The sequence below is a fragment of the Lepus europaeus genome, chromosome 5 (genome assembly GCF_033115175.1).
Source record: "Lepus europaeus isolate LE1 chromosome 5, mLepTim1.pri, whole genome shotgun sequence".
In the NCBI taxonomy this organism is placed as follows: Eukaryota; Metazoa; Chordata; class Mammalia; order Lagomorpha; family Leporidae; genus Lepus; species Lepus europaeus.
Genome location: NC_084831.1, coordinates 32172705 through 32199998, shown reverse-complemented (window position 1 = coordinate 32199998; position 27294 = coordinate 32172705). Strand labels below are relative to the sequence as shown.

General features: G+C 44.7%; 1 protein-coding gene across 1 annotated transcript in view; it reads right to left on the bottom strand.

Annotated features, from left to right (window-relative positions):
- The window catches only part of SMAP2 (small ArfGAP2), a 54024-nt gene that overhangs the window by 10705 nt on the left and 16025 nt on the right, over window positions 1-27294 (bottom strand). Inside the window, exons 2-4 of the mRNA XM_062191052.1 lie at window positions 7132-7265; window positions 5822-5907; window positions 4762-4840 (exon numbers count right to left, since the gene is read on the bottom strand). Coding sequence (XP_062047036.1) covers window positions 4762-4840; window positions 5822-5907; window positions 7132-7265 — 299 coding nt within the window. The remainder of the gene's footprint in view (window positions 1-4761; window positions 4841-5821; window positions 5908-7131; window positions 7266-27294) is intronic.

The window sequence follows — 27294 nt, the reverse complement described above, 5'->3', positions numbered from 1 at the left end:
TAAAAAAACAAGTGTTGGGAAAATAAGGCAAAAAAGAATTAGAGGATTCTTAAAGAGGGAGGCGGGTATTCATGGTGGAGATTGGGATGCTACGTGGGATGCCTGCATTCCATACTGGGGTGACCAGGTTCAAGTCCTGGCTCTGCTGCCGATTCCAGCTTCCTCATAATGCATACCCTGGGAAGCAGCTGATCATGGCTCAAGCACTTGGATCCCTGCCACCCACAAGGGACACCTGGTGTGGGTTCCAAACTCCTGGCTTTGACCTGGCCCAGTCCCAACTGTTACAGGCATTTGGGTAATGAATCAACACATGGAAGATTTCTTTCTCTCTCTCAAATACATAAATAAATCATTTTAAAGGGATTAACGTGTCCTTTTCTAGGGCTTCCTGCAACAGTCATCTATCTAAAATCAAAAAGTAGATTCTTGCAGTTTCTTTTTAAATGTTTAGAGACCATTTCATTGTATTTTCAACATTTCAGGAATATAATGTTCCTGGCCACATTTTAACATCAAATAAATATCTAAAGCAAAACAGAACCACAAAGCAAACTTAATACATGCATATAATACATGTATGAAAAAATGTTCAGTTTTTCTAGTGATCAAAAATACAATTAAAAATGCATTTTAGGGGGGCTGGGGTTGTGGCATGGTGGGTTAAGCCACTGCATACAATGTCAGCATCCCATATGGATGTCAATTCAAGTCCTAGCTGTTCCACTTCCGATCCAACTCTCTGCTAATGCACTTGGGAAAGCAACAGAAGATGGCCCAAATCCCTGCCTCTGCACCCACATACAAAATCCTGATGAAGCTCCTGGCTCCTAGCTTTGGCCTGGTCCAGCCATGGGAGTGAACTAGTGGATAAATGATCAATCTCTCTTTAACTCTGCCTTTCAAGTAAAATAAACAAATCTCTTCAAAATGCATTCTAGGAGAGGAGAAAGATCTTAATCATATATCTGGTTGATAAGGATGAAGTAAAACTAGCACTCTCATACAAAGCTGTAAAGACCATGTAAAATGGTACAACTTCTGGAAAGCACATTGGCAAAAGTATGAAGAGACAAATATTGAAGTCCTTTGATCTACATAATACCACATCTTGAAATTTACCTTAAGAAAATAATCCAAAAGTTATACACTAAGAATCTCACTCCAGAATTATTTATGCTAAAGAAAAACTTTTATGCCACAATAGGAGAATGGTAAAATAAACTGTGATGTAGCTACTCACTCACTGAAAGATGATATAACAAAAATTATGAGAACCACTGTGCACTTTAAGCCTTATGATTCTTTTTTTTTTTTTTTTTGGACTGGCAGAGTGGACAGTGAGAGAGAGAGAGAGAGACAGAGAGAAAGGTTTTCCTTTGCCGTTGGTTCACCCCCCCAATGGCCGCTGCAGTCAGCGCACCGTGCTGATGCGAAGGCAGGAGCCAGGTGCTTCTCCTGGTCTCCCATGCGGGTACAGGGCCCAAGCACTTGGGCCATCCTCCACTGCACTCCCTGGCCACAGCATAGAGCTGGCCTGGAAGAGGAGCAACCGGGACAGAATCTGGCACCCTGACCGGGGACTAGAACCCGGTGTGCCGGCGCCGCAGGCGGAGGATTAGCCTAGTGAGCCGCGGCGCCGGCAAGCCTCATGATTCAGATGAGTTCCATTCCCAGCTCCAGCTTCCTGCTGCTGCAGACCCTGGGAGGCAGTGGCGACAGATCAAGTAATCAGGTTCCTGCTTCCCACCTGGGAGACCTGGATTGCGTTTACAGCTCTCAGATTTGGCCCCCTCTGCTATCGTAGGCATTTGAGGAGTGAGCCAGTGGATGGGCGCTCTCTCTGTGTCTCTCAAAGTTAAAAAAAAATTTTAATTATGAAGATCTATGTAAACATAGAAATATATGCCATGTTAAATGCAATGAAAGCAGAAAACATTCTACATAACTATATTACAATTCCAAAAAGTAGCTATATAGGGAAAAGGAAGACAATAACCATCAGTAAATATGGTGGGAGTATGCATGGATTTATCAGTCTAATTTTCATATTTTCTGTAAAATAACTTTATAATCACAGTGCAGCTATGTCTTTGTCATACATATTATAGCACTTAGAGCACTTTCTTAAAGCTAAAAATGTTCTGTTTTAAAAATACACTAGGAAACAAAGTTTATTTTCATTTACCATTATATGTCTTTATTTAATTTTTTAAGGTTTATTTATTTGTGAGTGTGAGAGAGAAGAGACAGAGAAAGATAATCTTCCATCTGCTGGTTCACTCCCCAAAAGTCTGCAACAGCTGGGGTTGGGCCAGGTTGAGGCTAACTGCCTGGAATTCCACCTGGGTCTCTCACATGGGTGGCAGGAACCCAGGTACTTAGGCTATCATCTGTTGCTCAGGAGCACTGACAGGAAGTGGGATCTGAAGTGGAGTAGCTGACACTTGAACTGGCACTCTGATATGGGATGTGTGAGTCCCAAGGGATAGGTCAACCAGCTACTCCACAAAAAGAGTAACTTTTTTACCAACCTCTAAGAGACTGCATGTAGCAACTATTAATTCTTGGCTTAAAAATCATCTCAGGAATATTTTAAAAATCTAAGCACAGTCAACAAAACTTTTGAAATTGCTGCTTGGTAAACAGGAGGTATTTCCTTCCTGAGTGGAAACACCCAGTAAGTCAAACAGGTTGTTTTCATGGGCACACTACACCTGCAACATAACTACAAACATCTGGACAGCTGTTTTCATACAAGAACCTCTCCCTCCCTCAGCTTCCACATCACCTCAGATACCCTTCTCTGACTTACCTGATTTCATTTCTTCAGGCACAATGAATGGAGCTAGGCAGAAAGACCATAGTTTTCGATAAATAAAGGAAACATGTGTGCTTTGGGTTCCAAACCCTTTTGGATGATGCCATCAAAGGTTGCCTTTTTTTGGAATAGCTATAATAACTGGCAAGCCTCTTTTCTGGAAGACTGTGAGGTAAGAGTCCTTCCTACTAAGCTAGAAAGTAACTGATTTCATCAAACCACAGTACTTACTGCCTTGCACTTACTTGCTGCCTGTGTGGAAATTCACCTGACAGATAATGGCCCTTTCAGAAAACCAACTGGATTTGACTAGGTCCAGCACGGCGGCACCGCAGGTTGAGCTGCCACCCACAATGCCAGCATCCTATATGAGTGCTAGTTTGAGTCTGGACTGCTCCACTTCCAATCTAGCTCCCTACTAATGTGCCTGGGAAAGCAGCGGAAGACAGACCAAGTACTTAGACCCCTGCAGGAGACCCAGAAGTACTTCTGGGCTGCTAGTCTCAGTGAGCGCTATTGTGGCCATCTGGGGAGTGAACTAGTAGACAGAAGATGTGTCTCCCTCTCTCCCTTTCTCTCTGTAATTCTTTCAAATAATAAAATAAATCTTTAAAAAAAAAAAGGTCTGGGGGTCAGTGCTGTGGTGTAGGGGGCTCAGCCTCCACCTGCAGTGCCAGCATCCCATATGGGCATTGGTTGGTGTCCTGGCTGCTCTTCTGTTCCAGCTCTCTGCTATGGCCTGGGAAGGCAGTAGAAGATGGCCCAAGTGCTTGGGCCCCTGCACCCATATGGGAGACCTGGAAGAAGCTCCTGGCTCCTGGTTTTGGTTCAGCCCAGCTCTAGCCATTGCAACCATTTGGGGAGTGAACCAGTGGATGGAAGACTTCTCTCTCTCTCTTTCTGTCTCTCCCTCCATCTGTTATTCTATCTCTCAAATAAATAAATCTTTTTTTTTAAGGTCTGAACAGTCCTAATTATGAGTTCTCCTTTAACTGTCATTCATCAGGCATGTGTTCTTCCAGAAACCATGCAATTCCTCCTGTTTTCCTTGTCCTAGTAATCAAACACAGTACTGTAGACTCTGGCCATGCCTAGGCTGGAACGTGCAATTAACAGCTGGAAGTCATGGTTCCTCTGCAACCCTTCTCAAGAGCAAGGGTCCCGGTGGCAGTCAGTCCCCCAGCACACTGGTTATCAGCAGGTAATGCTGGAAACACACATTGATGAGCCTGAAAACAACTCTGGCGATTTAATTATGCCTGCTTTTGTAACTACTTACAGAAAAATAAGCATGTGCATCAACATACACATGCACACACATCTACCATAACCATGTGCCCATGTGAAGAAACAAGACGGCACTGGGAATCACTTACATCTTCAGACCAAGCCAAAGAATTCACTGATGGCTTGCCCTGCCCATCCCTGAGGCAAAAGTCTCTTCCATGATATCTGATGGTCTTTTTTAAAAAATGCATGTATGTATGTATGTATTTGAAAGACAGAGACAGCGTCAGATAAAGAGGGAGCTTCCCTTTGCTGGTTCACTGCCCAATTGCCCACAATGGCCTGCGCTGGGGCCAAAGCCAGGAACCAGGAACTCAATCTGATTCTCCCACATGGGTAGCAGGAACCCAATCACTTGAGCCATCACTGCTACCTCCCGGGGTCTGCACTAGCAAGAAGCCGGTGTCATGAGCTGGAGCCAAGTGCTGAACTCCAACACGCAGATGTGGGGCATGGGTATCCTAACTGGCATCTTAACCACTGGGCTAAAAGCCCATACTCTCCTGGTCTCAATACAACAACTGCTTTTTCCTACTTTGGCCTTTTAAAGATTGGCTTGGAGTATTTTGGTAGCAGTTTTTCAAACTTTTCCATGGTGTAAGTAATAAACAAAGTAGTTATTCGGAACAACGCTTGAAAGGTTTGCAACCAACCCTAAAGGCATTGATATCCAGACTCCGGTCCATGTATTTCTTCTTCTCGTATTTATCTCGGATAAATCCCTCGACAGCTCTGCCAAAAGCTTATTAAGGATGAATCAAACAAGCCTCTCCAACAGTAAGAGTACAAAAAGCCAATTTGTATTCCACGGAGCTTTGTTCTTCTTCCTTCCTGCCTGGTTCCCCCCTTGGCTCCTGTCTCTTCATTTGCAGTTTCCCTGACCAAAACCTCAAGCTGCCTCCTTCAAGGTTTCTGCGGGGAATGACTTCCTAGGATTTCCATCCAAGGTGCCGGCAGCAACGAGTGGGATTCACCTTTACGGACATCAGAGGTGTGTACGACTGTTCCAGAACACAGGGAACACAGGCAGTGATCTATTTTAAAACTCTTTAGGTCAAAAGATCCTCAAACAAAGGCATTTAAATGCCCCTTTAAAATATCAACTCTCGAGCCCATTGCCAGATTCTGATCATGGGGTCTTCTGCAGGGATTCAACTCTGTATTTAACAGGTTCCACCTGAACCCACCGAAAAGCAAAACTCTTAACAAGGTGGTCTACAAGCTACATCTTGAAATGCACAAAACCTTTAGGGGTTTTGGTTTTGTCTATCAGGTGTGAAGAAAGAGAAAGTTACTGATAAACTGGTTACCAATAGTGAACTGTTTTACTCGGGCCACACAAAGGCAATAAAATGAATGGCAGTTTTGCTGACTGCAAGAGTTCAACAGAGCACCAGTAAACTATTCTTTTTTATCCAACAATAGTTTCAGAGATCCAAACACTAATGGAGATGTTGCATTATGGAAGGGTTCACAGTGAAAGCGTGGCAACTTGATGCCCGAGTGAATCCTCCCCCCATGAGACTACACGGTAATTCTGAGGTTAGCAAGTATACATGTGCTTTTTATATGTCATGGTTGCAGGAGAGAGGAAAAGCAAGAACTCGGACTACTCAACACAGAGACAGCCCAGTCAGATCACAGACTTGAATCTGGTCTGACTCCAAACACCAAAATACCACCCTGCCTTTTAGGTTGCTCCAGAAAAGATACGGGTCTATCTGAGGTCGCCGAAAGGTCTCAGGAAGGTAGGCTTCATAAAGGCGGTTTGCCTTTCCATTCCCCATCTCTTGCATGCACTGCGATCAAAGAGAATGTAGAAACATGGAATGTCAGAGCAGCAAAGAACGGGAAAACGTCTCACCCAGCTCCACCAGTGTACACTGAAGAACCAACCCAGAGAGTGGAAGAACCAAGATTTTAATTTGTGCATTCTTATTTCCAGTCTATGATTCTCTTTACCCTACCAGGAACTCACATTCATTTGCCCCAGTAACTATCTTTTCTCCCTGTCCATGGGTTACTTTTAGTCAAAGATTTGTCTGCCAAGATAGAATTTAAGTCAATAACAATTCAAGATCTTATTTGGATGTCCAACATATATAGCTACCAATGAAAATGTCTACCTGGGAGGCAATAATCAGTGTTATAACTCTAAGTTTTCACTACTAATTAACCTATTCCATTTTATTACCAATAAACGTTATGTTTCCCATTAAGTTTTTGAAATAGCCCCCTTAACACTTGTGAGAAATAAACCCCAAGAGCTTTATAGATCTTCATATTCCCAAAACTTCCATGGCATGTCATTTCCTTCATAGGATCAACTACAACTGTGAAATGTACGTCTGCCTTTTAGACCTTTAATGAATCTCGAGAGTCTCAAACAATTTCTAAAGCCATTTTCTGATTAAGAATAACCTCTTATTTCTATCACCAACTTTAGCAACTGGTTTTCTCTGGGACTTCCCTTCCTCCTCCCAACAAAGAAAAACACACTTTTTAAAATGAAAGTATTTCAGTATTGTTCAGTGTAACAAGAGAATAGAGAATAGCGAAGCTGCACCAAGGCTTAGGCCAGGCAGACTCAATAACAGAAATGTCCCACTCCCAGCTCACCTTGCTGACTGCAAGCAATATTCATGCATGCATTTTAGCTGTATTACCCTAAGTCTATGATTTGGAGATTATTTTTAAGTAAGTACCTAAAACTACAAATGTTAGATCTGTAAATGCCGAGGGTATTAGAAAATAGACCAAAGATTCCTCCTAATATTGCCATGGATACATGGGGTCCTAGACCATAGATGATTTGCTTTTTGAAGCAGGTAAAATATGGATAGAATATCTTGTGTCTTAAACAGAAAGATATAAAATTTCTCTCTTAAGATGCAAGAATTTCATGTAAGTGTTTAACAACTAAATTCTCTTTTATCTTCCCTTTTGTGCCTAGGAACTGAAATTCCTCCAGAAGTTTTTACGTGGATATAGGGGAGTGGCTGACTCTCGGACTGCGTAAGTACCTGAATCTGTTCTTGAGTCCACTGGTCGAGGTTAACTGATTTTACCCTGGATATGTGCACCCCCAGGTTCCTGTGGATTCCAGCACAGCGAATGCAGATGAAGACACCAATGTTCCAGGAGGCCCATCGTGGCCCTGCGAAGGTCAGGAACAGGGCAAAAAATACAAATTACAACAACATTTAGGGCCAAGCTGTGATCATTAGATTATGATTCAACATTTCTACTGGAACGTAAGTGAAAGAATTTTGACCACAGTCACCTTTTTATTGACTTTGTTCATTCCTCCATGGACCAAGGGTTTTTTCAGTTTTAATTTTTTTTGAGAGTACAGTACATATTCATATAGTTGTGCAAGGATCACCACTATCTAATTCCAGAAGACTTTAATCACCCCAAAAGAAGTCCCAAACCCATTAGCAGGCACTCTCCATTTCCTCCCAATCCCTTCCTTTCAACCCGGTTAACCACAAATCTACTTTCCAATGGATTTGCCAATTCTGGACGTTTAATTCAAGTGGAACTATACAATATGTGGGTAAGTGTGCTTAGAGCAGGTTTTTACAGCTACTGTTGAGTGCTGAAATGCAGATGTTAGAATACTTTGTCACATATAAATAAAACTCCCAAAGTTACATCACATCCTATTTAGCCTAGCACCTTACATGGAGAGTCCTCCTCCATGAAACTTTGCAATGGTAGTGAGGCCTAGATTCAGTTTTCCCACTAGGAAAAAAGATACAGATATGGATGCGAGCCCAAGACTCAACATGAAATTAAAAACTTTGTTTATCCTCACTTCCCCTCCAGGCTTATAAAATATGCATCCACATTGACTTAATAGGATCCGCTCAGGCTGATGTCCCTACTTTACTCAACTACAGAATTATCTAGACTCAATTGCCCTCCCCAAAATAACAATAATAAATAAAGATGCTTATTGCAGCAAAGAGACATCTCAGAGAGGTTTTAACTCTTTCCCATCTCTGCCAACTTTTTTCACTCTCATAATCATACTAGGAAACTATCAAACTCCTCTTCATAATTGTTAGCTAGGAAAAAAGTGACTTGCTTTTACATGACACCTGCCAAAGACTGAAACATCAGAAATACTTCCTTCTCCATCATTCCACAAGGCAGAAATTTACCACACGAAATAAGCATGATATCAGAATTAGAGGTTGCAGTAAAGCAGTGAGAAGACACTAACTGATTTTCTACAGAGATAAACCAGACCCACGTTTGAAGCAACAAGACTTCAGTTCTGAGGGACACAGGCAATTATTTCGTTAGCCCACAGGTTTTGGAGACGTTTTAAAGGAAGAATGCTAGAATCATGTGGCAAAAAAAATATATTCTTAGAAACTTGAATTCACAACTATTATAAATAACACAATTTTTTGATGATATCATTCATTTACAATGGCAATTACTAGATACAGAGGGCTCACCTCCTCCTTATCACCATTAGGTGGTGTTCTCTGCCTGAAATTTTATCCCAATGCCTTCTTATTACTATTATCTTGAGAGGCTCAGATTTATCTTCTGAAAAGATCTTCAGTCCCTTCACATGCTTAGTTGGAGTTGCACCACTGGTCTGCCATACAGCTAATAAACACACAAATGATTCACGTACTTGTTTCATGTGGTGGAGTATACAGTGTTCATGAAGGAAGTCCGATAAGATCTGAGCAACACAAGATTAAAAATACGACCAAAGGTAAGATTTTCATGTTTCTTTAGCATCTTTCCTTTGCCCAAGGGTTGTGGAGTTTAGAACTCATGATAAGATACTTCAAATGCATTTGCTTGCTAACAAAATCAGAAACCCAAATCTCATTAAAAGCTGGGGAGGCATCGGGCCTGGTGCTGTGCTCTAGCAAGTAAAGCCACCACCTGCAGTGCTAGTTCAAGACCGAGATGCTCTACTTCCAATCCAGCTCTCTGCTATGGCCTGGGAAAGCAGCAGAAGATGGCCCAAGTCCTTGGGTCCCTGCACCCATATGGGAGACCTAGAAGAAGCTCCTGGCTCCTGGCTTCAGATCAGCCAGCTCTAGCCATTGCAGCCATTTGGGGAGTGAACCAGTGGATGGAAGACCTCTCTCTCTCTGCCTCTGTCCTTCTGTAACTCTGCCTTTCAAATAGATAAATAAACAGATCTTTAAAAAAAAAAAAAAAAAAAAAAAAGCTGTGGAGGCAAGTGTCTGGCCCCTGCTTGGGATGCCAGCAGGCACCTGGGTTCAGGTATTAGCTCTGCTTCTAATTCCCTGATGGCTCAAGTACTTGGGTCTCTGCCACCCACGTGGGAAACCCGGCTTGGGTTTCAGGCTCCTGGCTTCAGCATGGTGGCTGTTGCAGGTTATTTGGGGAATGAATCAGCAGGTGGAAGATATCTCTCTCTCTCTCTCTCTCTCTCTCTCTCTCTCTCTCTTTCTCTCTCTCTGCTTTTCAAATAATAGAAATTATATATATGTATGTATGTGTGTGTATATATATATATATATATATATAAAATTATTATTTTACGTCACCTTGAAAAGTTACCCTGTTTGCTTCCTGGCCCTTCTTCCTGTGAAGACGGCAGTTCTCAATCATTTAAACCACTGTGAGGACTATGGTCCCCAGGTCTTGCTTTGAGGAAGCAAGAGTAAGACTTGATGCTCTGAAGCCACTGATGAGGCCCAGCCCAGAAACAGGGGTAACCATATGTTCATGAAAAGCCAGGGGAGAGCCTCCTCTGGTCCCCACCTGCCACCACCGCCCCCACCTGACACCCCTCCTACAACATACAACTTTCTCCCCATGAAACAGTGACCACTGTATCCCAGAGGCTCATTCTCTTAAGAGTTCTGAGCCACTGGACTTACCAGTCAATGACTATATGTGCCTATCAATTCTGAAATTGAAGAAAAGAAAAAGACAAGACAAAAAGTTCCTTCTATAGCTGAAAATGTGGAGAAATGTTACAGTTATTAAAAGTACAACATTTGCGGCCGGCGCCATGGCTTAACAGGCTAATCCTCCACCTAGCGGCGCCGGCACACCGGGTTCTAGTCCCGGTTGGGGTGCCGGATTATATCCCAGTTGCCCCTCTTCCAGGCCAGCTCTCTGCTATGGCCCGGGAAGGCAGTAGAGGATGGCCCAAGTCCTTGGGCCCTGCATCCGCATGGGAGACCAGGAGAAGTACCTGGCTCCTGGCTTCGGATCAGCGAGATGCGCCGGCCGCAGCGGCCATTGGAGGGTGAATCAACAGCAAAAAGGAAGACCTTTCTCTCTGTCTCTCTCTCTCACTATCCACTCTGCCTGTCAAAAAAAAAAAAAAAAACAAAACCTTTCTCTCTATCTTTCTGTCTCTGTCTGCAACTCTACCTGAAATTAACAAATAAAACCTTTAAAAAAAAAAAAAAGTACAACATTTGCAGCCAGAAAAGAGTGACTGCCTGTGTGGAACAATTAAACTTCCTGAGCCTCAGTTTCCTCATCTGTCACATCCACTTCGTAGCGTGTAGCACCCAGAAGGCTGGTAATAACAGAGGGTTACGTGTAAGAACGAGGCGTGCGGTGAGGCTTTCAGGACCACCTCCCATTCTTCTGCACTGACAAGGGCCAGCTAACTCATTCACACGCACACTCGGGTGTGTATCAGCGCTGTCCAGCACCACGGAATGCCTCTCTTCAGACAGGAATGTGAGTTCTGGTCCAAAAAATGTCAGAACCAAGACTAACTGAATATCAGATGGCACTGTGGTATAGTGAATAAAGCCACCACCTGCAAGGCTGGCATCCCCTACGGGTGCTGATTCATGTCTCAGCTGTTCCACTTCCAATCCAGCTCCCTGCCAATGTGCCTGGGAAAGCCATGGAAAATGGCCCAAGTGCTTGGGCCCCTCCCACCCACGTGGGAGACCCAGACGAAGCTCCTGGCTCCTATCTTCTGCCTGGCCTGGCCCCAGCTGTTGAAGCCATGTGGGAAGTGATCTGTCTCTGTAATTTTGCCTTTCAAATAAATAAATTTTAAAAATAAATACATAAAAAGAAAAGAAAAAGGAATTTATCCTGGAATCAATTTCTGCTTTTTAAAAAATAAGTTTTACTGTGTATGCTTAGGTATACAACATGAAGTCTTATGACACTATATAGTGAAATGGTTATGGAGTGGAGAGGACCCAGTTTCAGCCTTCTAGAAAACATCATGTTTTAAGCAGCTTCCTTTATCTACCTCAAAATATTCTTGGAAAATGCACTATCTAAACTCCCACCCAGTCCCCTTCTCTGCTACACCCTGCTCTTGTGCCTGCACATGCCCCCACCACACACAGAGAGAAAAAAGGGCCCAAGGCCGTCAGCCTGAGGGTGCTGCTTGGATTCCACAGTATCTGGTACCGGTGCTACAAGGCCAGCCTACTTAACTCTGTTATACTTGTGAGAAGAAACCAGCTGTTCAATACACTTGGCCATGGCCAATCACACACCCAACAGGCTTCCCTCCAAGCCCTGTTCACTCTATCTTGGAAACCAAGGAGAAAATTTAAAAGATATCATTCTGAAATTGAAAATAGAAAGAGATGCTGAGGAGCAATATTCCAAACAACTATGAACCTGAAGAGGATAAACAAGTTCATACACTGGTAGTGACTAGCACCACACAAAAATGAGGTTGCAGCTGAATGAACATATTTGATGGGAACCTAAGAGTGAACTCGGGGGGCCCAGTGCTGTGGCACAGAGGGTTAAGCAGCCACCTGCAGCACTGGCATCCCATATGGGTGCCGGTTCCTACTCCGGCTGTTCCACTTCCGACCCAGCTTCCTGCTAACGTGCCTGGGAAAGCAGTGGAAGATGGCCAAGTCCTTGGGCCCCTGCACTGATATGGGAGACCCAGATGAAATCCAGCCCCAGCCATTGTGGCCATTTGGGGAGTGAACCAACAGCTGGGAAATTGTGCTTGTTCTCACTCGCTCTCTTCCTCTCTCCCTTTCTCTAACTCTTTCAATTAAATAAATCTTAAAAGAAAAAAAAAAAACCAGGCAGCATTAAGCAATATTCAAATTAATGTGTAATCAGTCTGCATAATGCAATCAGTGTGAATGAAGAAAGTATATGGATTTCACTGACTGCTCAGCCAAAAAATCTACCGTAATAAGTACCAGCCCAGTACTGGGCTGAGTGGCTGCATGGGTTTGACAAGTCTCCCAGGCTTATGCCTACATTTGCAAAACAGAAGGCATATAAGTAATAGCCAAAGTATATGCGACTTCCGGCCAGGTTCTGAGTAACAACTGCTGCCTTGTGCACATTTCATGTGCTACTGAGATGTCCCCCACCAGCGGCGCTGCAAAGATCAGAAGGGTTCTGGGTTTAAGAACTCAGCAGAAAGAAGGAGAGCTGCAGCTACTATTATAATAATCACAATCCATTGATCTCCCAACTGTGGCGTTCCAAACAAACAAAGATTACTAAATTGATGGCTTTAGACTCGTTAGCATCATGAAGCTACCGTAAATTTCAACAGGCAGGATGAACAAAGGGAGAGAAGAATTTCTTCCATCTTCCTTCCCAACCTTGTTGAACCTACCTTGCAAATTTCTAGACCTTCTAACCTCTCACCTATGAGTATCTGTTGTCTTAGTATTACTTATTGAGTACCTACATGTCAAGCTCTCTGTCTACTAAGCACTGGGGATCAAAGACAGAGACAATAAAGATGAAATTTCTCAATTCAAAATCTCACAGATTAACAACTAACTGGTCTCCAGACTCCCACTAGAGTAATATTTCCAAAACACAAATCTGTACAGATCAGATCTCTGCATATAAACCTTCCATGAGGTCTTATACACAGAGATGAAAATGTAAATTGGTGCAGTCAACAGCATATTCCAGTGTGAGCTCTGAATCTCTTGCCACAAAGCCAGCTCTTCCTCTGTTCTTTTCCTCTTTGCCAATTACACCTCCATCCATTCAATTGTATAAAATGAAATTTTATACATCCTCCTGAAACCTTTCTCTCCTTCAGCTCTCACATCACAGAGACCAAAATACCTGTCAGATCAGTATTTTTTCTCTTCATCTCTCTAGTCTGCGGTCATCAGGTCTCTGGACCAGTGTAATAATCTACTAATGTCTCTTCACTTTAACACGCTCTTCACCTCTCAAAGCCCAGCCCAAATACTATTCTCCACAAAATAGTCAAGCAAAAAAAATGAAAGAAAGGGAAAAAAAGGCAGCAGCAGTGAAAACCACTTTGTCACGGTTGCTTAAAACCTTTCTCTGGAAGGCTTCCTTCTACTACTGAGGGACTGCAGGAAAAGACTTTTAACACGGCCTCAGATGTCTGGCCACTCCTCCTTCCCAGCCTGCTTTCATTTCCTTGAAGACCAACAAGTTCCCTCTTTAGGGCTGTTGGCCTTAGAACATGCTGCTCCCAAAGTCAAAAAGCTCTTCCCCAGCCACCTGCCATCACATGAGGCCTGGCCAGCTCCTATTCATCACGAGGGGCTCAGCTGAAATGGTTCTTCCTCAAAACAGCCTTTCCTTGGTCCCTCCAACCCAAGAAAAAGAAATTTTTTATAATAAAATGTAAACAGAAGGAAGAGTATAACCTCTCTTCTACTCTTTCTTCTGTTGTTTACATTTATTATGGAAATTAAAAAAAAAAAAAAAACAACCCAAAGGGGCCTGTGATATCAGGCTTTTTTTTCTTTAAAGAGTTATTTATGAGGTCAGCTCCATGGCTTACTTGGTTAATCCCCCGCCTGTAGTGCTGGCATCCCATATGGGCGCCAGGTTCTAGTGCTGGCTGCTCCTCTTCCAGTCCAGCTCTCTGCTATGGCCCAGGAGGGCAGTGGAGGATGGCCTAAGTGCTTGGGCCCTGCACCCGCATGAGAGACCAGGAAGAAGCACTTGGCTCCTGGCTTTGGATCGGCGCTGCGCCAGCCGTGGCAGCCATTTGGAGAGGGAACCAACGGAAGGAAGGCCTTTCTGTCTCTCTCTCTCACTGACTGTAACTCTACCTGTCAAAAAAAAAAGATATTTATTTATTTAAAAAGCAGAGTTACAGAGAGGCACAGGCAGAGAGAGAAGTCTTCCATCCACTTGTTCAGTGCCCAGATGGCCACAACGGCTGGAGCTGCACCAATCCAAAACCAGAAGCCGGGAGCTTCTTCTGGGTCTCCCACATGGGTGCAGGGGCCCAAGGACTTGGGCCATCTTCTACTGCTTTCCCAGGCCATAGCAGAGAGCTGGATCAGAAGTGGAGCAGCCGGGACTCAAACCAGCGCCCATTTGGGATTCCCGCACTGCAGGCAGCGGCTTTACCAGACTGCTACGCCAAAGCGCCTGCCCCTGGAAAATTTCAAACACACAAAAGCAGCCTCAGCAATTACCAACTCCTGGCCAATACTGTTTCAGCTGTGTTCCATACACTTTCCCTCACCCCTAAACCTTGGGTTATTTTGAAGTAAATCCCAAACATCACAGCATTTCATCTGTACATACTTCTGTTCATATCTCTAAAAGATAAAGATTTTCTAAAAATCTATTTGAAAGACAGAGAAGGCTTCAGTATGCTGGTTCGCTCCCCAAACACCTGCAATGGCCCTGGGTCAGGGGCTGGCTAGGAGCTAGGAATCCAATTCGAGGCTTCCACATAGTGCCAGGGACTCAACTACTTGAGGCATTACCTGTTGCCTCCCAAGGTGAACATCTACAGGAAACTGGAATTTGGAGTGGGGCTGGGACTAGAACCCAGGCACTCTGATAGAGGGTGTGACTGTCTTAACCAGTGGGCCACCCCAGATAAGGACTTTTCAAATGTTAAGAACTTTCATTTACCCATTCTATTTTCTTTCTAACTCATACATCATTTTATTATTATTTGTTTGTGTGATTATTAACATTTCTTTCCCACTAAACTATTTTAATGCCACAATAGCAAACATCAGATCTGTGATGTTCACTGTCAAATTCTCAGGGCATAGCACAGTTCCTCCCATTCAGAAGGGAGGCAAAATTTGATTAAAAATTAAAGGTAAATGGGGCCGGTGCTGTGGCACAGTGGCTAACGCCTTGACCTGGGGCACAGACATCCCATATGGGCACCAGTTTGAAATCCAGCAGCTCCACTTCCCATCCAGCTCTCAGCTATGGCTTGGGAAAGCAGTAGAAGATGGCCCAAGTCTTTGGGCCCCTGCACTTGTGTGGGAGACCTGGAAGAAGCTTCTGGCTCCTGGCTTCAGATCAGCGCAGCTCTGGCCATTGTGGCCAATTGGGAAGTGAATCATCAGATGGAAGACCTCTCTCTCTGCCTCTCCTCTCTCTGTGTAACTCTGACTTTCAAATAAATAAATAAATAAATCTTTTTTTTAAAAATTAAAGGTAAATAAATTCTTTGAGTCCCACTTCTAAGAATTCATCAGGAAAATAACTCATCAGGTGCACAATTATACATATTAAGAATTTTCATTACTATATTTTTATAAAAATTAGAAATTCCGGGACCAGCACTGTGGTGTAGCCAGTAAAGCCACAGCTGCAATGCCGGCATCCCATATGGGTGCCAGTTCAAGACCTGGCTGCTCCATTTTCAATCCAGCTCTCTGCTATGTCCTGGGAAAGCAGTGGAAGATGGCCCAGGTCCTTGGGCCTCTGCACCCACATGGGAGACCAGGAAAATGTGCCTGGCTCCTGGCTTCAGATCGTTGCAGCTCTGGCTGTAGCAGCCAACTGGGGAGTGAACCAGCAGATGGAAGACCTCTCTCTCTCTCTCTGCCTCTCCTTCTCTCTATGTAATTCTGACTTTCAAATAAATAAATAAATCTTTAAATAAATTAGCAATACCAAGTTCATATAAAGGTATATAATGCAACAGGAAAATAACTTTGTAGCTAACTTGATATGGAAATATCTCCATGATATAACAGCTTTTTAAATCTAGCATTAATAAAGTAGTGAAAAATATAAATAAATTTTTATGTATACACAGAAAAACAGACTAGAAAAATATATGTAAAATATTCAAAGCTATTATCTCTGGGTAATGGGGCTGTGAAATATCTATTTCTTCTATTTTTGAATTTTACTTATTTATACATGTTCTTTTAAAGCCTATCATGGTCCAGCGCCGCAGCTCACTTGGCTAATCCTCCGCCTGTGGCGCCAGCATCCTGGGTTCTAGTCCCAGTTGGTGCACTGGATTCTGTCCTGGTTGCTCCTCTTCCAGTCCAGCTCTCTGCTGTGGCCCGGGAGGGCAGTGGAGGATGCCCCAAGTGCTTGGGACCCTGCACCTGCATGGGAGACCAGGAAGAAGCACCTGGATCCTAGCTTCAGATCGGTGCAGAGCACCAGCCATAGCGGCCATTTGGGGGGTCTAACTCTGCCTGTCAAAAATAACATAACATAACATAACATAACATAACATAACATAACATAACATACAGAGTAAATAAAAACCTACAGAATTTGGGGCCAGTGTTGTGGTGCAGTGGGTTAAACTGTTGCTTGTGATGCTAGAAGACCATATCCAAGTGCTGGTTGAGTCTGGGCTGCTCCCTTTCTAATCCAGTTTCCTGATGCTGTACCTGGGAAGATAGCAGATGGCCCAATGGAGTTCCTGTCTTCTGCCTTCAGCCTGGCCTAAGGCTAGCTATTGCAGCTACCTGGGGTATGAACCAGTGGATGGAAGAGATCTCTCTTTCTCTGTTGCTCTGCCTTTCAAATAAATAAGTAAACAAGTAAGCAAATCTTTAAAAATAACATGATTGACTTTACTTTTTTTTTGGACAGGCAGATTTAGACAGTGAGAGAGAGAGAGACAGAGAGAGAGAGAGAGAAAGGTCTTCCTTCCGTTGGTTCACCCCCCAAATGGCCGCTATCAGCCGGTGCACTGTGCCGATCTGAAGCCAGGAGCCAAGTGCTTCCTCCTGGTCTCCCATGCGGGTGCAGGGCCCAAGGACCTGGGCCATCCTCCACTGCCTTCCTGGGCCACAGCAGAGAGCTGGACTGGAAGAGGAGCAACTGGGACAGAATGCGGTGCCCCAACTGGGACGAGAACCCGGGGTGCCAGCGCCACAGGCAGAGGATTAGCCAAGTGAGCCGCGGTGCCAGCCTGTATTTTATTTTAATTTGCAATGAGTTTGATTAATTTTATAATGAGAAAAAAATGGCGCATATATTTTTAAAACAAGACGATCATAGATGCCCATTAAGATAATGCCCATTAAGAGCCTGAGCTTTACACATGCTGAACAGGTCATTACTCTGAAACATGGTATACACTTATACCTCTTTGCTTACACCACTTTTTCTACCTGGCATGGCTTTCTCCTTCATTCCCTGCTTCAGAAACCTCAAGATCCAGTCTAGGGGCTGGTGCTCTGGCATAGCAGGTAAAGCTTCCATATGGGCACTGGTTTGAGTCCTGGCTGCTCCACTTCCGATCCAGCTCTCTGCTATGGCGTGGGAAAGCAGTGGAGCATGGCCCAAGTGCTTGGGCCTCTGTACCCACATGAAAGACCTGGAAGAAGCTCCTGGCTCCTGACTTCAGCCTGGCCCAGCGCTGGCCATTGCAGCCATTTGGGGAGTGAACCAACAATGGAAGAGCTGTCTCTCTATAACTGTGAATTTTAAATAAATAAAATAAATCTTTAAAAGAAAAAAAGATCCGGCCGGCACCGTGGCTTAACAGGCTAATCCTCCGCCTTGCGGCGCTGGCACACCGGGTTCTAGTCCTGGTTGGGGTGCCGGATTCTATCCCGGTTGCCCCTCTTCCAGGCCAGCTCTCTGCTATGGCCCGGGAAGGCAGTGGAGGATGGCCCAAGTCCTTGGGCCCTGCCCCCGCATGGGAGACCAGGAGAAGCACCTGGCTCCTGGCTTCGGATCAGCGAGATGCGCTGGCCGCAGTGGCCATTGGAGGGTGAATCAACGGCAAAAAGGAAGACCTTTCTCTCTGTCTCTCTCTCTCTCTCTCTCACTATCCACTCTGCCTGTTAAAAAACAAAAAAAATAAAAAGAAAAAAGAAAAAAAGATCCAGTCTAACGTTATACTTTCTGTGAGGCCCTCAGAGGGGAGGAGAAAGCCTGACCCATGGCTTATATAAGGCCCACAGAATCCTTTGTTCTGACCCTGCTAAGGCAATCACAGGTAGAATTCAAAATTCAATACATCTAACGCTGGCTAATTTTTAAGTTGAGGATTCTGTATGACCTGCAAATGATGTTATAACTATCTACATGACCCTTGGCAGAAAAAAGGTCCCCCCTCCCTGCTTTAATGAGATAAGCCAACCTTCTCTATGGCTAAGAATCCACCACATGCTTTGTTCTTCCACAACTGAGTATCTTATTAGAGTTAGTTATTTACAGGTCTCTCTTGCCCTAATTAGACTGAGTACTAGAAGCCAAGGACCATGTCTCTTCATCTTATGTTCTAAAATACTTAGCATGGTGCTACCAAATTAAAGATTTTACAGAGTACATATCTATTAAATGAATTCATCAACAAGCGACATAGAAGTAAATCATTTCCCCGGTTTCGTACAATGAAGGGTGACATTTTCAAGCACCTTAAAGGCTAAGCTATCACACACTTTAGTGAGGCTGCCAAGGCAGAACTAGCACAACTGAACAGTTGATGATTTTAGTACACTCTCAGGAAGGATTTTCTAGCCGTGAAGGTTGTGTGAAAACAAGTGTAGCATACCTAGAAACAGTAAAATCCCCTAAGTGCTGGTGTTCATGTGCACGCTTGGGAAATCGACTTTCAGAGACCGTAGAAAAATGATCCCCACAGAGTCACTGGGTGATCAAAGAGCCCTAAGAGCCTTTTGACTACTTCAGTTCTAGCAGATGATGTGCAGGTAAATTTTGGGTCCCTCCCAGTTCAATACTCAATGCTCTGAAAATGCAAAATGAGATCACTAATTTGTGAAGACGTTAGATTTTGATGAACCTAAAATGCTGAATTAAGTTCAGCTCAATGAGTCTGGGATTAGCACTGAAATCCAGTTTACAAGTGATACACAGAGGAGGAAGAACCTAACTCAACAAACACTGATTTTAAAATAGAGGTTAAGCTCCCTGCTGATGGCCTGGGAAAACAGTGGAAGATGGTTTAAGTGCTTGGGTCCCCGTAACCACGTGAGAGACCCAGAAAAAGCTCCTGGCTCCTGGTTTCGGATCTGTGCAGCTCTGGCCGTTGCAGCCATTTGGGGAGTGAACCATTGGATGGAAGACCTCTCTCTCCCCGCCTCTCTCTGCCTTTTCTCTCTCTGTGTAACTCTCACTTTCAAGTAAATAAATTAATCTTAAAAAAAAAAAAAAAAAAGAAGAAGAAGGGGAAGTTAATTTGCTATATCTCAGCTGCCATTTACTCTGACACAAAATTTGGAAGTAAAAATAAAGGAAATAAACTAGTGCCAGTTTCACTCATTATATCCCTTCATCGCTGATTTACGAACAAAAAGATACATAGAATCACCAGTATGATCTTAGAGAAATTAAGTGGAAGTACTAAATGTTTACAAGCCGATTTTCATTTATACAAAAGAGAATTCATCCAGTTCCTTGTTCCAAAATAACAATAAACAGTAACTTTGAACTTCTGTAAATACAAACCTTTTAAGGAACCATGAGGCCAAAATAAGGGCTTACTCAAGAGGTTTCTGCTCTCAGAACGCTCTGCAAGAAAAGTCCCTTTGCATCCAGGCCATCTTGCAAGAATGGCATTTCCGTTTGTCAAAAAGAGTCAGCAACCACATTCACACACTTGAAAAAAGAGCAGAAACTAAGCTTTCGAAATGTCTGAGGCAAAGTGAATTGAAATACTTCTGAGATTGATTGGGGAACAAAGGTAAATACTACACGAAGGAATTGAACATTAGAAGATCAGAGCTCTGGGATTGTGCCACAGAGTTAGGCTGCCGCCTGCATCTCATATGGGCTGCTCCACTTCCAGTCCAGCTCCCTGCTAACTCGCCTGGGGAAGCAACGAAAGATACCCAAAATCCTTGGACCCCTGCCACCCACATGGGAGGACTGGATGGAGTTCCAGGCTCCTGGCTTCCGCCTGACCCAGACCTGGCTGTTGTGGCCATTTGGGGAGTGAATCAGCGCATGAAGGATCATCTCTCTCCCTCTTTTTGACTGCCTTTCAAATAAATAAATCTTAAAAGAAAAAACAAGACCTTTCTCTCTCTCTCTCTCTCTCACTGTCAAAAATTTAAAAAAAAAAAAGAAAAGACAGAAAAAGAAAATCAGAGGTGGAAAGAACCTGAGAATTCATAGCTTCAACCTCCACTAAGAGGAGGAAGTCTTCTAAGGTAACTACCTGGCTCACTGATGCTCCCCTTCAAAAGGTAGTCAGTTCTATTGTTGGATGGCAGTGATTATTAGAGAGATGTCTCCCTACCACTTCCTATCTCCTGGTACTGCTTCTTACCCCTCCCACATTTATATAAAATATCAAAGTGCACAAGACAAAGATGGAAGTTTGGGGATTCTAGCAGCACATAGCAGCTACTCATATACTCAACAATACAAAAGCCAGCTGAGCCAACTCAATCTGTAAGACCAAGGATGGAACAGAGAGAGCTGTTGGATTGCTATGAGAGCAGTAGAGATGAGGAAAAGCAGTATTATCTTCCTACTAGGTAACCAGAAAAGGGTTAGTGAAATAGAACCTTGCTAAGTTTTCACTCACTGGTAAAATGATCAGTCAATCAACATCTAAACTTATCTCAGTAGTTAACTTAAAATGGCTTTTCTCAAAACATCAAGGCCTATAACACCAGGAAATCAACAGGACAGCAACTCGGGCCTAGTGGAAGAGACTTTGTTTTTTCATCCTTTCTCGTGTTGTTAATGCTGACAGACCACAGAACTGCACTGATTTTACTCCTGAGCAAGGAGGCGGGGCCCAAAATTAAATATAACTGAAAAAGAACCTTTAGAAAGGAATAAAAAATCCAAAGCAATAGCACAACCAAAGGCCAGGAGACAAAACAGGGCACATGTCTACAGCTGGGTGCAGTGTCTTTTCTCAGCTCCTCTATATACCGGCTAGCCATTTCCTTTAGGTCCTGCAAAAACTAATACTTGCTCTGAGTTAGTCCAGTAACCTGCTCACACATATCTCGTATTATTTACCTGGCTCCTGCCATACACATAGCTAAAGATATGGGTTATCTAGACGGTGCCACGTATTAGCTGTGTGACTTCAAACAATTCAACTCTGAGTCAATTTCCTTACCAGATTAGATTGTCTGGAAATCTACCTCTTCTGAAAGGTGGTAACTGTACCTCTAAAATTAAACTACTCCGAGAAGGCTAAAGGGAGGACAATTAACTTTCAGTAAACTGAGCTCCACATCGCTTATTTCCCTTGTTTTCTGATTAGTGTGTAGGGCTTCACTGCCAGCTAGGCTGTGACTCTTCCTTTCTGTCTATCCCCGCAGTGGATGGTACCTTAGGTGATGTTTCTGATGCTAAAGAATCACCAAATCAACCACCCTGTGCCATCATTACTCAACCACATTCTCAGAACACATTAGAAGGGAAAGGACAGGGCTTTCACTTGGAATTTTTGTTGGCTCTGCAAAGGTCATTCTGCCAAGGTGTTCTGATGATGTCATTGCCTAGCCAGGAGTATCATCTGGATCTGCCACATGGGTGCAGGAGCCCAGGGACTTGGGCCATCTTCTGCTGCTTTCCCAGGTACATTAGCCAGGAGCTGGACTGGAAGTGGAGCAGCCAGGAGTCAAACTGGCACCCATATGGGATGCAAGTGTTGCAGGCAGTGGCTTAACTCACTATCCCACAATGCCAGCCATTGAATTCCAAATTTCTAAGTATGGCTTAAATTCTTCCATGAAGTTGGCCACTCTAGAATCCATTCTTATTCTTTTCTCATGTGTATATATCAACAAGGACATCAGTTCCCCTTAAAATTGTGGGTACAGATGACAGATGTCATGTTCCTGCCACAAAGAGAAACTGGAAAGAGTAAAACCTACCCCCACACCTCCAGAGGCCTTCTCCTAATCTTGGGAGGGACACAGAAGGAGAGACTCCTAGGTGTGGTGAGTTCTTAATTCCAACCACAGGGCCTCCTGATTGCACCAGAATCAATGAATCCATATATCTAAACATCCTATTCTACACCACAGATATATATATATATATATATATATATATATATATATTTCCATTTGTTATTATACCTAAATAAAAAATCTTTTTTTAATATCTTTTTTTTAAGATTTATTTATTTGAGAGGCAGAGTTACAGACAGAGAGGAGAGGCAGAAAGAGAGGTTTTCTATCTGCTGGTTTACTCCCCAGAGGGTCACAATGTCCAGAGCTGGGTTGATCAGAAGCCAGGAGCCAGGAGCTTCCTCTGGGTCTCCCACATGGGTGCAGGGGCCCAAGCACTTGGGCCATCTTCTGCTGCTTTCCCGGGCACATTAGCAGGGAGCTGGATCAAAGTGGATCATCCAGGACTTGAATTGGTGCTTATATGGAATGCCAGCGAGTAGAGGCTTAACCTACTACACCACAGCACCAGCCCTTTTTAAATCTTTTACCAGAGTGGGCATTTGAAGCAATGGTTAAAACACTGCCTGGGGGGCTACCGCCTGCAGTGCCAGCATCCCATATGGGCACCAGTTCAAGTCTCAGCTGCTCCACTTCCATTCCAGCTCTCTGTTATAGCCTGGGAAAGCAGCAGAAGATGGCCCAAGTCCTTGGGCCCTGGCACCTACATAGGCGACCTGAAGGATGCTCCTGGCTCCTGGATTCAGATCGGCGCAGCTCCGGCTTGAGCCATCACCACAATGTGGCCAATTGAGGAGTGAACCAGCGGATGGAAGACCTCTCTCTCTCTCTCTCTCTCTCTCTCTCTCTCTGTGCCTCTCTGCCTCTCCTTCTCTCTCTCTATAACTCTGACTTTCAAATAAATCTTAAAAAATAATAATAATAACATTGCTTGGGATACCACATCCTGTTTCAGAGTGCTGGGTGCAAGTCACAGCTTTGCTCCCCATTCCAGCTTCCTGCTAATGTGCACCCAGGGAGGCTGTGGTCATGCTCAAGTAGCTGGGTCCCTGCCATCCACTTGGGAGACCCAGACTGAGTTCCTGGCCTCTGCCTTCAGCCTGGACCAGTCCTAGCCACTGTAGGCATTTGGGGAGTGAACCAATGAATGGGAGATGTATGGCTGTCTGTGTCTCTGCCCTGTAGATAACAAAGTAAATGAATAGATATTTATATAAGTAAATACCTTTCCAGCTGGTACTGGGGCAACTGTGCAGCACTCTTGGTGGGACTGTCTGAAAGCCTGAGTCAAGGACCAAGCCTCAGGGCCAGTGTTGCGGCGTTGTGGGTTAAACCCCTGCCTGTGACACTGACATCCCATACAGGTGCCAGTTCAGGTCTCGGCTGCACCACTTCTGATCCAGCTCTCTGTTAATGCACCTGGAAAAGCAGCAGAAGACTGCCCAAGGACTGGGGCCCCGCCACCCACATGGGAGCCCTGTAAGAAGTTCCAAGCTCCTGGTTCCAGCCTGGTCCAACCCCCATTGTAGCCATTTGGGAAGTGAACCAGCAGATAGGAAATTCACTCCCTCTCTCTGTAACTCTGCTTTTCAAATAAATCTTTAAAAAAAAAAAAAAAAAAAAAAAGGAGCCAAGCCTCTTGGGGTTTCCTTGGAAAATTCTGGTATGTGCTGCTTTGACTGATTTTACAGTAAAGGAGGGGAAAAGAGCTAACCAAAAGATTCTCTGCCCATGTCGAAGAGTCTCATAAAGCCAGTGACAGGAGAGAGACAACGTGAGCAGCGAAGCCTCACGATGCTCCCAGCGGAGGACAGTCCTCCGACGTTACAGATGCTAAGTAGGGCAAAACTCAACGGAAACCTGGGCAGGCCTGCCTCTTCACTTCTCAGAAAAGAACTAAAGTGAGTGCCCTCTCATTTCATGCAGTAGAATAGCCAAGACTCGCCTTCAATGATACACCAAAATCCCTACTGACGGATACCCAAAACACCCTAAAAATATCTCGGAGGATGAAAAATAACTTCTGAGGGAAATGACGGATGGTGTTTACTGACTTTCAGGAAAAGCCTAGAACCGCATTCCCCAAAAAACCACAGGATGGAAGCAAAGAGTGTGGAAACTGAAGGGAAAAAATGCTTGGAAACTGGGATGCGGGTTGTACGTGATACCAACAGCCAGCTAAAAATCCGGGACCAACTGCTGGAGATGACACGCCTGCGCTCTTTAGAGCTGACTGCATGGACGGTAGCAGCTTGGGATTGGGCCGGCCCGGTGTGTGTGGGGGGAGCTGAGGGGCAGACATTTGGGTGTTAAGATGCCGCTTAGAACACCCTCATCCTGCATCACAGGACCAAGCTCTGCAAGTCCCAGCTCTGCTTATGATCAGGTTCCTGCTGATACAGACCCTGAGAGGCAGCAGGTGATGGCTCGTGGTTCCTGGCACCCACGTAAGAGACCTAATTTGAGTTCTAGGCTCCTGGCTTCCACCTGGCCCAGCCCCAGCTTTAGCAGACATTTGGGGAGATATCTCTGCTTATCTCTGTCTGCCTTTCAAATAAAGATTTTTTTAAAAAACAAAGATGATGAATCAAAGTAGAGACCACCTAGACTTGTCAGAAGTCAGTCTGAAGAAAATCACAATGCTGTTAACTTAAACGTTCCCTTAAAAAGGCTTGGAGATGAACCAGCGCTGTGGTGTAGTGGGTAAAGCCATGGCCTGCAGTGCTGCCATCCCATATGGGCGCCAGTTCAAGTCCCAACTGCTCTACTTCCGATTCAGCTCTCTGCTTTGGCCTGGGAAAGCAGCAGAATATGGCCCAAGTTCTTGGGCCCCTGCACTTGCATGGGAGACTCGGAAGAAGCTCCAGGTTCCTGGTTTCAGATCAGCACAGCTCCGGCCATTGCAGCCATTTGGAGAGTGAGCCAGCTGATGGAAGACCTGTCTCTCTCTGCCTCTGCCTCTCTGTAACTCTGCCTTTCAAATAAATAAATAAATATTTTAAAAAATAAAAATAAAAAAGCTTGGAGAATGTCTTAGAATTTTGTGATCAAATTAAAATCTCTTAACAAATAGGTCACAGGGCGATGCCCTCTGTTCACCTTTTTGTGACAATCTTGCTCTGTCCACTTTTCTCCGTGAAGCCCTTTACTACCTATTCTGATGCCTATAGCACTTCGCTGCCTCTCCCATGGCACCCCCTCCCCGGTTGTTCTGTTGTTGGGTTTTATTTCTGTGAGCTCCTTTAGATAACATACCTGCCTAATTTAGTATACTTTTTAAAAACCTAGTATAAGTATTTTTCTTATGTGGATTTAAGTTCTTGTTGTTGTTGCTGTTGCTTTGAGAAAGAGAGAGAGAGCTCCCATCTGCTGGTTCACGCCCCAAGTGCCCAAAACACTCAGGGTTGGGCCAGGCCAACGCCAGGAGCCTAGAACTCAATCCAAGTCTACCCCAGGGGTGGCTGGGGCCCAATTACTTGAGTCATCACCTGCTGCCTCCCAGGGTGCACATAAGTAGGAAGCTGGAAGCAGGAGTCAGAGTCGGGACTCAACCAAGGCACCTGAGAGCAGATGAAGTCTATTAACCAGCTTCTGAGCAGCTAGGCCAAACATTTGCCCCTTAGCGTTGTTTTGTTGTTGCTGTTGTTTTGATCTCCCATCCAGTGGTTTACTCCCCAAATGGCCGCAGTGGCTGGAGCTGAGCCAGGCCAAATCCCAGGAGCCTGGAACTCCATCTGAGTCTCCTACGTGGGTGGCAGTGGCCTAAGAACTTGAGCTGGGGCCAACACTGTGGCACAGCGGGTAAGGCCCTGGCCTGCAGTGCCAGCATCCTATATGGGCACCGGTTTGAGTCTCAGCTGCTCCACTTCCAATCCGGCTCTCAGCCATGGCCTGGGAAAGCAGTAGAGGATGGCCCAAGTCCTTGGGTCCCTGCACCTACCTGGGAGACCTGGAAGAAGCTCCTGGCTGCAAATTGGCACAGCTCCAGCTGTTGTGGCCATCTGGGAAGTGCACCAGTGGATGGAAGACCTCTCTCTCTCTCTCTCTCTCTCTCTCTGCCTCTGCCTCTTTGTAACTTGCCTTTCAAATAAATAAATATTTAAAAAAAAAAAAAAAAAGAACTTGGGCTACCCTCCACTGCTTTCTCAGGCACATTAGCAGGGAGCTGGATCAGAAGTGGAGGAACTAAGACTTGAACTGGTGCCCATATGGGATACCAGAGCTGCAGGCGACTTAACCAGCCCTGCCAACATGCTGGCCCCTGATATTGTTTTTAGACAGTGCCTCTGTGTCCTGTGCCCAAATCTGAAAGAGTTCTCTGAGTGTCCATGGATAGGATTCACTCTCTCTAACATCTCTGTGTGGCAGAAACACGACAGCTGGCGTTTCAGAAAACCAAATGTAATTTAAACCTCCTACATAGAGAGCCAGAGGAAAGAGTATCCTTGATGGTCCTTGTCTCCTGGTAAGCCCATGATATTTTGACTCCAGCCAATTTCCTCTACACAAAGACCCTGCTCAAAGCTTTTGTGAATAAGGCAGAAGAGGGGTGGCTGAGACATGGCTTCTCTGAAAAAGGGAGGGAGGAAACAAAAAAATAGCTGCTTTCATTGGGGGCAGGAAGGAGGTTATTTCATTAGGAGCCAAACAGTGAGACCATCTCAGTACAAACAATTGTCTGGCTTGAAGGCCCCATGTGTGCAATGGCTCCAGCAAAGGCTCAGCTGGAACGGAACACAGAGCCTGCCAGAGGCCAAGGACAGGCACCGCCACAGGCTGAAGTGTATGAATCATGGCTTTGGGATCCCAGAGCATCCCAGCCAGGATGCTGACAGGGCACACTTGACCCCAGTCAGTAAGCAGCACCATTCTGCCCCTAACCCAGTGGAGAATGTGGATTTAAAAGAGATGGGGAGGAGCAGCATCGTGGTACAGTGGGATAAGCTGCCTGGCTGCCTGGTTCAAGTTTCAGCACCTCTGCTCCCAATCCCACTTCCTGCTAATGCATCCTGGGAGGCAGCAGGTGACAGCTCAAGGCTTAGGCCCCTGCCACCCACGAGGCAGACCTGGATGGAGTTCTGGGCTCCTGGCTTCGGTCTGGCCCAGCCCTGGCTGTTA